At 35.4% G+C, this 14200-nt stretch overlaps 1 protein-coding gene across 3 annotated transcripts in view; it reads left to right on the forward strand.

Moving 5' to 3' along the window:
* Positions 1-13764, forward strand: part of LOC109113282 (fibroblast growth factor 11-like) — a 73305-nt gene extending 59541 nt beyond the window's left edge. For 2 of the 3 annotated variants that reach the window (XM_042759752.1, XM_042759753.1), the window contains 2 exons: positions 4018-4216; positions 6195-10176. In XM_042759752.1, the coding sequence (XP_042615686.1) occupies positions 4018-4216; positions 6195-6331 (336 nt within the window). In that variant the 3' untranslated portion in view covers positions 6332-10176. Of the gene's footprint in view, positions 1-4017; positions 4217-6194; positions 10177-13395 lie in introns of those variants that run through there. The other variant, XR_006160423.1, reaches the window with a different exon arrangement.
* The last annotated feature ends 436 nt before the right edge of the window (positions 13765-14200 follow it).

The raw sequence follows: 14200 nt of genomic DNA on the forward strand, positions 1-14200 counted from the left end.
TTATGGATTATAGACTCGAATTATGGCCTGAAGCAACGGTTTGAATTTAAAACCATCTGAAAGCACCTAATCAGTGCAGATGTAATGCTACATTTCTCCAATGAAGAAACAAAGTCATCTGCATCTTTGATGGCCTGAGGGTGAGTCACTTGTCATCAAATTGTCATTATTGAGTGAACTGTCCCTTTAATGCCTATGTGTAAGCGACTGCCAATAATGTGCTGAAGGAGAAAAGAGCAAAGGAGTCTGTCTTGAAGGGGCTTGTTGTGTTATTTGTCTTGGAAATTCCCCAAACACTCAGCTGGGTCTAGCCAAGGAGAAAGGCAGAGGACGAGCGTGCCGCTACAGCTGTTGTGGGGTCAGAAGTGCAGGGACGAGCAGGTGTTCTGTCAAGGAAACCCACCTCTCGAGCTGACCTGAGGTCAGTCTGTTGTCGGTCTTGTAATGGCCTCCGTGAGAACAGCAGAGTGCAGGACTGTTCTCAGACCTGTGCTTGAGGAAGTTTCGTATGGTGTCTCAAGTCTGGTTAAAGGAAGAAAACACGGCTGCTTGCTTTATTTTTAGTGCTGTCAAATAAAGGGTGTTACTGCTGGTCTCTGCAATTACAATCTCATTAGATCTCATTACAACATAACAGCATGTTTTTGCTAATTAATTAGACTAATCATTATGCAGTAAAATACTGCAAGAAAACCTTCTGTTTATTTATTCCCTATTTATTTATTACCAAATCATTCATTCAGTTTTCTCCCACCTTTAAGTTCATCTGACATCTTCCTCATGCCCCCATCATTCTGCAAACTTGTCAATGCTCAGTGATGTGTTAAACCCGTTCTTAGTAAGCAGTTTTTGAATCACTTCATACATGTGCACACATCTATTCAGCTACATCAATGTCTTATACCAGCTTTTTTAGAGGAAATTCTCATTGACGTTTTGCTGCGGTCTTACATAAAATCAATTCACCCTTACTAGTTACAGATTTTACAGCCGTAGCAGTGAAAAGTTAATGTTAAAGCAAGCACTTTTCACTGTATGTGTGTCTTGAGTGTGTATGTGTGGTGCTCTGAAGAGGATTTTATGGTTCTGACTTGATTGCCACAGTCTCAGTCTTTCTTCTTACCCCCATATTGTTTCCTCTCTCATCCATTTCTTAACTTTCTTCTTTTCCATCTTTCTTTACACTCAGGTTTCAAAATGAACACTCAATAAATACTGCAATTAGTGAATAAAAATGACTATGGTGAATAAATGAATCAGCACTCTCATAACTTACGATCTGCAACATAATAACATAATACATGGTTTAAATGGTTTAATTTGAATTGTGAGCATAATAGTCTGGCCCTTAATGATGTCAACTAAATAATAGGGCGGAAATATATGAATAAAGTGCAAAATACAGTAAGCCCAAAAAGATAGATAGATAGATAGATAGATAGATAGATAGATAGATAGATAGATAGATAGATAGATAGATAGATAGATAGATAGATAGATAGATAGATAGATAGATAGATAGATAGATAGATTAAATGTAAGAATAATAGTCTATACTTTACAGATCAAAGCTAAAAAATATATTTTTTGAATAAAATAATATGCAAAATATAGTGAGACCAATATTTGTATATTACATTTATTTATTTGTTTGTTTGTTCATTCAGTCATTCATTTGTTTTTAATTATTCATTTTAATTAAATTTTAAATCAACCATTCTCATTCAGTATCTTATAATATTACAGAATTTTCTGAATTTTTCAGTATTCTGTCAATATTTTCTCACCCATTTGTTGTTTTAAATCCATATGCTGTTGTAAACACAAAAGCAGGATTTTATTTTTTTTAAGTATCTTTATGTTGATTTTTTTTCTCTTCAATTAGTTCAACTGTTACGCTCCATAAGGGATTACAAAAAGAGCAGTGCATATGTCACTATTTTCAAAGTCTGAAAAAGCATACTTTGTGTTCCACTGAAAAGCAAAGGTGTGCAGATTTGGAATAATATGACTAAGTAAACAATGACGAGATATATATTTGTGAGTGAACTATCCCTTTAAATGTTAGTGGAAATGTTGTGCTCGTCTAAGAGGCTGATGAGGCAGCTCTCCTGTCAAAATGCCAGTCCTCCCTCCTGATTGCTAGGGGATTCCGAGGATTCAGCAGACTCTCAAGCATCCAGCATCTTCATTAACTTCATGCAGCATAACATGTCAAAAATCCTTCTGTAATAATCAGATTTCCCTAAATCGCACAATCCTAGATTAAAAGTGCAGGGGGGAGAGGGGAAAAGAAAGTGAGAGACACTGTGCTATGATGTGTAAAACTTGTATTTTTTAAGCCAGTGAAAGTGGCCGAGCAGTGAAGCAATGAGGAATGAAGACACTAAGTTGTCAGTACACTCACTGAGCCTTGTGTGCTGCTCTGACACCTGCTGTAGGTTCAGAGCACTGCAGGATGGGAACCAAAAACACAGCAGAGGTGGAATAAACTGCTAGAGGTCAAACTAATCCCTCTTCTCCTTTAAGGAGAACAGATTTCCCTTCATGTTGTATAAGAAATAGCTATTTTTATGGTTTAATGCCACCTGATTAGGCTACACCGTAGATGATCTCAGTTTGCCCCAAAAGGGCCCAGGATAACAATGTCCCATCCTGATGACAGCTCTGTACTCAATGATGTTTAATGTCCAGTTCAAGCCTAGATGAAAGTTGACAAAAAATAAAAATAAAAAAATTATTATAATCCTCCCATAAATGCAGTTAAATTGTATTGTTGATTATTATATGAATAATTATATATGAATTTTAGTTATTATTTTAAGTTATAAGTTATAAGTATATAATTAGTATGAAATATAGCTTATTTAAATATATAGAAGTCAGTATTTAAAATACTTCCTGTATTATAATAATATTCATATAATTATTATAAATGATGATGATGATGACGATAAAATTATTATTATTATTCATGAGATGCTTTTATTTAATAGCACACTTTAAAACAGGAGAAAATATCAAAAGCATCAGGAAGACCAAAAGCGTAAATGACAATGATTTAATTTTTGCAAGTTGCAATTAAACCAGGTAAATTGTGAAAATTAATCTGTTTTATGAAGAAGACTTCATTTTAACTGAGCTCTTTACCATTGAAAGGTGTTTAATGTCAATTTTAAGGAAAAATGTCAGCTATTATTATTCATTATTATATTAATGCATTTTATTCATAGTATTAAATAACTTTAAATACTGCATGTATTAGAATATTATTTATATTATATAATCATTTATTATTATTATTAATTATTATTATTATTTTTAATAGCACACTTTTAAGAAAGAAGCAAGATTTTCAAAAGCATCAGAAAGATCAAAGGCCCAAATGGCCACGATTTAATTACAGATATGCAATTAAACCAGGTAAATCATGAATCTGTTTTATGAAGAAGGCTTAATTTTCCTTTGGTGACAGAGGGGAGTGTTTCAAAACAAATACATTAGAGCAAGAGAGAGGGGAAGAGGTGTAAACCCCTTATTCAGCTGCTCTGCTCACCAGTCACACCAAGGATCCCAATCAATCCTGGAAATTGGTTTGTTCCCTGACAAGGTTACAAAATGACAGGCTTGGTAGAGAGAGAGAAAGATAGACAGATGGGGTGGGAGGAAAGAGAGAAAGAATGAAAGAGAGAAGTTGGTGTTTGCTTACTGACAGGCTGCTATCTCCAGCGGGATTCAGAGAGGCAGGGAGTTTGGCTGTGTTTGTGGCAGAGATTACACGGAAACACTTAACAAAACACATGTGTTCCATAAATATGTAATAAGAAAGTGTAGTGTAAAGGGATTTCACTTCCTTCATTTACTGTTCTTTAGTACACTACTACTGAAATTAAAATCTGAGGCCTATTTTCCTCCTGTCCCATGCTGAACTCAGTGTACAGGCTACATATACAATAACAGTCAGCGGCTGCAGTCTGTTATTCTGGTTAACTCACTGTCTGTCTATCTCTGTTACAGGAACATTTCACGCCAGAGTGCAAGTTTAAGGAGTGTGTGTTTGAGAACTATTATGTGACATACTCCTCGATCTTGTACCGTCAATCACAGTCGGGTCGAGCCTGGTACATTGGCATTAACCGGGATGGACAGGTCATGAAAGGAAATCGGGTCAAAAAGACTAAAGGAGCAGCCCACTTTCTGCCCAAGCTTATAGAGGGTATGTCTTTGTTTCTAATAATTTTAATTTATTTTTTTTTGTCATGTGTTGACAGTGCATTGCAAAGGTTTGGATGAGAAGTCTGGTGAGATTTTTGTTTTAATAGTATATATATATATATATGTTAATCTTTTTAAAAGAAGTATCTTATGCACACCAAAGCTGCATATATATATATATATATATATATAAACAGTAAAAACAGTAATATTAACAAAAACTATTACAATGTAAAAAAATAACTGTTTTCTAATATATTTTAAAATGCAATTTATTCCTATGATGGTCAAGCTACATTTTCAGCCTCCAGTTTTCAGTGTCACACAATTCTACAAAAATCACTCTAATATGCTGATGTGGGGCTTAAGTTTATTCTTATTATGTTGAAAAATCTTTCATATTTTTGTGGAAACCATGATACATTTTGTTCAATATTTGTTGATGAATAGAAAGTTTAAAATAATAGAATGTATTTGAAATTGAAATATTTTGTAACATTATACATGTCATTACTGTCACTTTTGATTAGTTTAATGCATCCTTGCTGAATAAAAGTATTAAAGGGGTCATATGATGTTGCTAAAAAGAACATTATTTTGTGTATTTGTTGTAATGCAATGTGTTTATGTTGTTTAAGGTTAAAAAAACACATTATTTTCCACATATTGCACATTATCGTTGCTCCTCTATGTCCCGCCTTTCTGAAACGCCTCAATTTTAACAAAGCTCATCAGTCTGAAAAGCCAGGTGTGCTCTGTTTGGCCAGCTATCCAGTGCATTGTGATTGGCTGAATACCTCAGGCGTGTGACGGAAATGTTACACCCCTTACCATACTGTGATGCCGTGTCCTGGCGCGATGAGACAAAACCAGAAAACCCATTACAAACATTGAGGCATTTGTTGCATCCAGTGGGGACATGATTACTGATTATAATGACTTATACTGTCTTTTTACACATTGCGTTGCATCGCGCCATGTAAACATAAAAGTATGTCTGCATTTTTTGATCGGAGAAACGACAAACAACAAGGCTACTCTACACTGCTCAAAACTCGTGTTTGAATCATCAGTGGCAAATTCTTTAATTATGAAAACTTACAGACTGTGAGTCAGAAGCACCAGACTGTCCTTGCAAAGTTGGAATTGCCCCACTTTATAGAAACAACCTTCGTGCACAGCCTTCCCAGGTTCAGGAAACAGTCCTCCGTAAAATGCGCTGCACAGTGTTATAAATACAACTTAACCACTGATTTCTAGTTGTGTCCTCATTTGGAAGGACAAACAAAGTAGTTTTGCTTTCACAGTGAAACACACAGCGTCTCCACGACATGGTGGAAGCAACAATACTACAGCGAGAATAAAAGTTACGCCTTCTTTCTTTGCGTGAACATCTGGGTGGTGTTGTGCAAATCTTCCTACACAGTGACGTAGACGTGTGGGGGTGTGTTTAAACGAGGCGTTTAAGGAGGGCGTGGACGAGTCTCAACTTTTATAAAGAATATCTCTTTGGGTTTGAGACTTCTCCCCAAAGATCACATCTATGCATGAACAGCTTGTAACACTCCAAAGAGAAAGGAAATTTTGAAACTGCATCATATGACCTCTTTAATTTCTTTCAAAAAATCTCACAGACCCGAAAATTGAGGTTCTGTTATCATTTAATCATGTTGTGCCAAACCAGTATATGACTTTCTTTCTTCTGTGGAACATGAAGGTATAGTTAAGATGTTTCAACATTTTTTGTCCATACAATGGAAGTCAATGGGGTCCATTGTTTTTTTAGTAGAGGAAGAGACAAAAAAAAAACTTTCATTGATTGTATTGACAAAAGAGCACAGAGACATTTTCAAAATTTCTTCCTTTGCATTCGGCAGATGAAAGAAACTCAGGTTTTGAACGAGGGTGAGTAGATGTGACAGAATTGTCTTTTTTGTGGGGTGAACTGTACCTTTAAGAGTTTTCCCCTATCTCTCCAGTTGCCATGTACAGGGAACCATCACTACATGACATTGCTGAGCAAAGCCCGCCTAGAAAAACGGCCAAAACGTCAGACTCCCCCGTCCATAAAAACGGCAAGAATGACCAACTGCTTCCTGTCCCCACAGCCTCCTAGCGGCAGTAGAAGAAACACTTTGTTTGCACGGACATGCCATGAACGCCAACAGTGGCACAGAAGGTTTGGTACAAATAATGTTTGTAGTCCCTCCACCGACACTCAGAACTTTGATATTTCCAACAATGCATCAGGGCTCAAAAGACCCTTGCAGACAAGTCTAATGCCCACCGCACTTCCTTTTGGTCTCTCCTGCTCCTTAATCAAAGGAATACTGAGCAATAATAAGCGCGCTGGTCTGGGGTCAGAGTGTCGCTTTTGTGAGAACAGCAGCACCTAATAGAAAGGATCTTTGTCTTCCTCTCCTTTTTTAGTATTTCAAGAAGAATCACTTTTTCTTGTGAAGCAATTCGTGCTTGACATTGAAATCCTCCATTTCCTTTGTTGAAGCATTCATAGATTTTTTTTTTTTTTCTTTTTTTTTTATAGAGATCCCCCATCATCTCTAAGCCTCGTTTGTAATCTCCTCTCCCTTCTCTACCTCTTCTGCACTTTGATTAGCTTGAGACACGGAGGCCATTTTCCACTTCACAACACAGGAAAAGCCCCACACACTCTTCCGGGGACCATTAAGGATGCCACCACATGCACACACACACACGCACACAAACTACATAACTAAATAAATAAAACTTACCCTCCTCTTAGGATGAGGATGTTTAGAGTCATTCAGCCTTAGGCATTGCAAACCTTTTTCTGCTCATCGGCTCCTGCGCTGATGAGTCTGCGGAGGCTGGACATGTGAGTGTGTGTGTGTGCGCGTTGAACAGTAATACAATATCATTTGTAAGATGTCTCATAACAGAGGGAGTAGGGTGGCATAATTGTTTCTTTTTGTTATGATAAGTCGTTGCTTTTCTCATTGCAATATGCCCAGAGAGCAATATCGGTACAGCTGCACTCTTTCTTCTCTCTTTTTAGCATGTGTGTTGCTTTAAAACAAGGTTTTTCAAAGTAGATATGCTGACTACTGAGGCTGCAAGTTTCCTTAAGTTCATGTCCTTACATTCAATTTTATTCAATTACATTTGCCTTAGAGCAAACATACTTTACCCAGCCAAATAAAACAACACAAGTGCTGAAAAGGTCCAATTCTGCTTTATTTTCTTTTGATAAAATTGGGGAAATTGGACCCAAAAGGAATCATTTTGGGAACCCTTGCACAGAGTCCAAACAGACCTGTAACTTCTGACCTTCAGCTTTATTTGAGGTGAGAATATCAGGATGTAAATGGAATTGTGTTTTAAATGCTTTGAGGTACCTGGTGACACATCGCACTTCTGCCTTTGCAGTTATATTTCTGATAAGATTTTCATGCATATCACCTACATGATGGAAATATGATTTATTAATACACTACCGCTCAAATATTTGGGGTTGGTAAGATTTTTTTATGTTCTTGAAAGAAGTCTACTCTGCTCACCAATGCATTCATTTAATGAAGTATACAGTATAGTGTACAGTAATATACTTCAATTTCAAAAACTTGTTTTCTATTTAAATACATTTTAAAATATAAATTATTCCTGTAATTGCATCCATTACTCCAGTCTTCACTGTTTCATCCAGTCACATGATCCTTTCAGAAATCATTCTAATATGTGCATTTGGTGTATAAAAACAAACAAACAAAACATTATAAGCATTATTGTCAATGTTGAAAAAAGCTGTGCTGCTTGATATTTTGCTGCTTAATATCTAGAGTCTTTGATTAATGGAAAATTCTAAAGAATAGTATTTTTCTAGTAGTGTTTTTTAGTATATAGTACTACATTTTTTAATAGTATTTTTTGGGGGGATAACAGTATAAAGATCTTAATTGTCACTTTTAATTAGTTTTAATGCTTCCTTATTGTATAAAAGTATTAATTTCTTTTAAAATATATATCTTATTGACCCCAAACTTTTAAATGGCAATGTATATTGTATAATATATATAATATAATTTTGGAGGCAGAAAATGTTCCCCATTTAAAAGCATAATTATTAGGGTCCCTAAGAGAGTAGAGAGTATTTTAGCTGGCTTATGATTTTTAGTCTAATGTTTTTTTGGCTCTATTATTAGTTATATCAGAGCACAGATCCCTTGCTGGTTATATCTTCACTGTGATTTCAAGTGCAAAGCTTAAACAAAATGCAAAAAATCTAACTTTTCTCTTGCTGAGTTGAATAATTTATCATACCGTGCACCTGGTGTTGAGGAAATTATGTCTGTGATAATTATAGATTCAGTCCCCTGCAGCAATGGATTACTGGGAGAAAAAAAAGGTATTAAGACCAAAACGGAAATAACTAAAGAAATTTTAGACTTTTGGAATATTTACTAAATTCTTCCACATTTATATCAAGCTGTCAGTCTTTCCCAGATTACAGTTTCCCTACTGCGAATCACAGCAGCACCTGCAGGTATTTCACAATCCCCCATTACAGAAGTTGGTGTTTACGGATAACGTCTCGAGCAGATTGTTTTTCAGAAGGACTGAATCAAAATGCTCTGCATCTCATAGCTTCCGGGTACACATTAATAAGACTACATCTTGATTTTTCCTCATAAACTATAATTTGTTTTGTAGTTTTGCAAGCAGCAATGTTCTTCTCAGACTATAGCTTTTCTTAAGTCTTGCATTGTCCACAGCTCATTTAAGTTTAAGTTTCAATATTACCTGAAGGGCTAATTACTTAAGGTTAGCAGGTCCATGTAATGCTGTAATCACAGATAAGCAAAAAAAGGGGACAAAATTTTGCCACATTGAAACAAAATCCAGTAGCCCAGACTGCAAAGGTTACATAAATGATAAAGGATATCAAGTCACAACTGCACTTTGATTAGCATCCCATGGTTTATTCATTCAGTTTAATCTCAATTAGACCATGAAATTGATAGTTACTTTAAAATGTATCACTTCTTGTAGCCTTTCAAACTTTGAAATGTCACAATAGGACTTGTGCTAACGTACTGACTCAATAAAAAGGCTCTTGTATTTGAAAGGGCTTTCTAATCCAATACATGAGTATAAAATGAGATATTAGTACTGCTCTTTACTTCAAATATGTCTAATTGACACTTAACTTATGATGGTAACATCATAAGGGTTTGCTCTGGGTCAGTTTGAGTTGATTGTGAATGTGTTTACAACATTATGTTAGAGGAAAGAAAATAAAGTTAGTCTTTTTCTTTGCTTTGATATATTTGGCGCGCACACAAGGGCCAGATCAGGTGGTTTCACAATTACTTTAATGAAACCACTCTCTGTGCGCAGCTAAGTGCTTCTCTCTCAATTTCACTGCTATTTTTCAGTCATAAACAAAGAGGCCAGAAGATGAAAGCTAAGGGCTAATGCTTTTCAAAAGAGCCAAGCCATTAAAACACTGTACGTGTATACAAAGATAGAGATGACCTTGTAAACTGCAGTTTTCTAAATTTGCTAAACTGACATTTTTGTGCATCATATTAATTAGTTTCTTCGTGTTTATTTTTTACTTTGAATGTCCTGTTCATGATGTCAGTGTTTGTGTTGTCCGTAACTTTTGCATATGTCTTTCACTGCATTCAATAGTGAATCTGTCTGTTTATTGTAATTTGAAGAATCATACAGGAACTTCAGCTGTTGAGTATTTGGAGCACAGGGTCATAAAGACAAGTGACTTACAGTGATTATGTTACACATTTTACACATGAATTTTTTTTTACTAAAGCAGTAATATTAACAATGCAATTGCAAAGCTATCTCCAAATGATAGTATGCATTGGTCTTCGGTATTAGTGCTTAAGTAAATGATTTAATGTAACATCCACACTGTGATGCCCCCCACCTCTTCCCAATAAAAGAGAGTCTTCCATGTTCCATCTTCACTCCCTTTTATTGACCCATTGTCGATAAATGCTTTAAAAACGGTGTTACTTTTCTCTCCGGCTTATTTCAAGTTGATTAGACAATACAGACTTATTGGTTTTGTTCGGACAGGCAGCAAAAATCTGCTTGGTTCTGTTGTTGTTTATTAGTTTTTGCCATTTCTGACTCAAATTTAGTCTGAATAGCAAAAACATAAACAAACCTAAAAACCATGTGGTTTGAAATCAGACTGGAGTTGTGAATTTAGAATTATTTTCACTTACTTTTTCCTTTTATAGCAAACCGCATGACATTCACATTGCAGTGAATATTGAACGAGTCAGCATTTTTTTTTAACACACTATATGTGCATAAAAAGCTGCTTATGTTCTCTCATGTGCCTCTTGAATTGAGCGCTGTGGCGTAATGTCACGATAAACGTGAGCTTAGGTTAACACTCTCTGAACAAACAAATCAGATTTCAACATTTCCAAATTGAGTCTTAAATATTAGATTTGAAAACCTAATTCAATTTGTGTGCAGTGTGAACGAAGCCACTATCATTTTTGGGAGCTGCTAATATGAACTGTTTTTGTATGTGAGTGTTTGTCTACATTTTTTTAGGTAGTATCTAAGCATCTGTGTTTTAGTGGTATTGTCAGTGGTGTGTTTTAAAATCAAATTTTCTAGAAACAGTCTTATTGGAGATTGTTTCCGCCACAGAATGAAAATAAAAAAGGTAATTGCAACTTTTAACCTGACAATTCTGATTTTTTTTTCTTGCAATTGCGAGTTTACATCTCACAATTCAGACTTTAGAACTGTGAGATTTAAACTCGCAATTGCAAGTTATAATATCAGAATTGCATGATATAGTCACAATTCTTTCGAAAAAAAGGTCCGAATTTCAAAAAATAAAGTCAGAATTGCAAGAAAAAAGTCTGAATTATCAGAAATTTATCAAAAATCTCAGAAATTTCTGAGAAAAGTCAGAATCGCCAGATGTAAACTTGCAATTGCAAGGAAAAAAGTCAGAATTGTGAGATAAAAAAGTTGTAATTACCTTTTTATTCAGTGGTGGAAATGGGCTTCAAAGCAGCACATTTTAAAAATTGTGTATTGTTTTGTTTTATTTTTCAGAGTGATGTGGTTTGCTGTGGTTTGTGTCATATATACATATTTTATGTTATGGTATGTTGATATCTGGGCTTTTTAAAAACAGTCAGACTTTAGCTCTATAGCATTAGCACCGGCAGTGAAAGTAAACAATACCATTTTCCAGACATTAAAGGTACATAAATACCTGTTTAGTGTAAATTCCTGCTTGTACTGGGAGAATACTGAAGGGTCAATCACTGTAAACTGAGAGCAGAAATATTTTCAAGATGTGTGGTGTGATGATTTTACATAAGATAATTGTTAGCTGCAGAGACCCTGTATTTACAGATCATCAGTGTCATCAGTGTCTGTAATTGTTTTGTGTGTGTGTGTGTGTGTGTGTGTGTGTGTGTGTGTGTGTGTGTGTGTGTGTGTGTGTGTGTGTGTGTGTGTGTGTGTGTGTGTGTGTGTGTGTGTGTGACTTTGAGGAGTAGCCCCAACCTGGTATCTTCAATGCAGCAGAAAAGACAAAAACTCAACCCTCCTCCCATGTTTGGACCAGTCTCATCCCCCAGGATACATCTCTTAGCTCTCACAACAGTACTGTGTATATGCGCTCCCCCTCAGCTGAATGTCATTGCCTTTGTATGTGTGTGTGACCACGAAAGAGAGAGAAACTCTGCTGCATTTTAAACGCACAGACTCACACCACATCTGCATTGCATATTCTCTCAGCAGATGTGTGTTGAGAGGGTGACCTTTAAAAATCTGAGTTCCTCAGCTCCATCCCAGCTTTAGGTTAATCACAATGTTCTCATGCTCCCTATGAGGTAACCTTTAGTTTAGAGTTTAACTGCTGTTTATGTGACTATAGAGATGATGTTTGTGCAGAATGTGTCTCCCTGGGTCAATTTTATGTTAAATAATCTGAAATGCAGTCACCATTTATTTTATTTTATTTTATTTATTTTTTTGTTTCTAATAAATATTATTTTGAATTGAATATTAAATATTTGAATAAAATTATAATTCTAAAAGCATAATTTTTATTATAATTATCAGTTATGCTTTTAAATGGCCAAAGATCAAATAGAAATCACTCCAGTCACTCCTTGTTCCATCTCTACAGATGTTTGTTGTCATATTCATGTGACACTTTTAAACATATGAAACATAAACCATTTAATGACTTTTACTGTAAAACTCACTCACTCAAACTTTGGCTTCCCCATCTCACAGGATGAAGACATATATATATATTTAATTTTTTTTTTATAAAAGTAGCATAATTATTAATTTCAATTGAATATTAAATATCTTATTAATAATAATAATAACAATAATAATAGTAATTATTATTATTATTAGTAGTAGTAGTAGTAGTAGCAGTAGTAGTAGTATTAGGTGAATGGCCAAAGTTTAAATAGAAGTACATCTCTCTTTGTTCCATCTCTTCAGATGTTTGTGGTCATAATCATGTGACACTTTTAAACATGAACCAATGTGACTGTTTTAACTGTCTAAAATGTCTGTTTGTGGCTTCAGTTTTTGTGTCCCTTGAAACAACATGTCATATGTCTGTTGTTTGTAATTTATTTGCTTATTTGGTATAAATTGGTGAAATAGTATGGATATGAGTTGCCATTCAACCTTGTGGGGCAAACAGTCACAGTTTAGCTTACTTGTATCAAAAAACAACTGGTGACAAAGAGCAATAGGCCAGAACTCCTGGCCTGTGTCATGATGAACATTGATCCCTGCTCTACCAGACGAAAGAGGTTGTGATCTTTTATACCCAATGGACACTGGTTGGAATCTACTGCAGCAAAACTGACTGCTGGTTTGCTGCTGTCGACGTAACACAATGTACACACTAAACTGTGTGCATACTAAAATGCCCACCTCTTATATCAGTACAAGCGGGTGATTTGCTTATGGACAATAAGAATCTACTTTATATTGAAGGAATCCCATAATTTTTGTAAGTTCTGCATGGATTATCGAAGCTATTGTAATGCAGTCTTCCAAAACAAAGGAAACTAAACCATAGTACTTTTTTCTTGTCTTCCAAACCAAGATAAAGCAAAGGTCTTCCAGTCAAAGCCACAATGACACTATTTTTATTTTTTATAGATACAGAAATCAATAACCACCAGGACAGACTCAACAGAATCGCTCAAACTTTGGCTTCCCCCTCTTACAGAATGAAAAGACATAAAACTGGACCACTTGGACGGAAATGGCACATCTGTGGTTTTTTGCAATGTTGGAAGGAACAACCCAATACAGTCATGCATGAACCAATATTTACTGGACACATTGAAAATTAAAATGAAAAAAATATATATATTATGAGGTCGATGATTCCTGTTTTGTATTTATTATTAACTCACTGTTACTCTTAATACTCTGTTCTGCATACACTCTCAGCCCTGCATTTGCAATAGAATCTATATCTATTTCTATAAGTCTATAGGAGACATATTACTGAACATTATTGAATAAAACTAATATATTTGTATGATTGTAAAACCAAAGTGTCATTTGTTTTATTTTCTGCTGGTGAGTCTGTTAATGCTCTGTGACAAAAGCAATTCACATGTATATGCACTTCCAATGTCCTTATTTAAAGTAAAGCATTTAATTGGCGCTCAGGTAAGTGCCAGAGTTTGCCATCTCAATAGAATTTTACAGGCGAGTCTGCATTAGTTATGGGTTGTTAAGTTGACTTCTATAATGATTAAATTGGCAGAGGACCAAACAATGAATGTGGTGGGCCATTGCCACTTAAGTACAGCACGGCTCGACAGGAGTGCTCAAGTGAGGATGAACAGGAGACAGGTGGCATGTTTTCCAAGTATCGCTTTGTTCACTTTGTTCCCACGCAAAAGCAGGCTTCGCTAAAGAGCCATTTCCACCTTTTATCCCTCTAACTGTG

This window comes from Cyprinus carpio, chromosome A7, assembly GCF_018340385.1.
Source record: "Cyprinus carpio isolate SPL01 chromosome A7, ASM1834038v1, whole genome shotgun sequence".
Taxonomy (NCBI): Eukaryota; Metazoa; Chordata; class Actinopteri; order Cypriniformes; family Cyprinidae; genus Cyprinus; species Cyprinus carpio.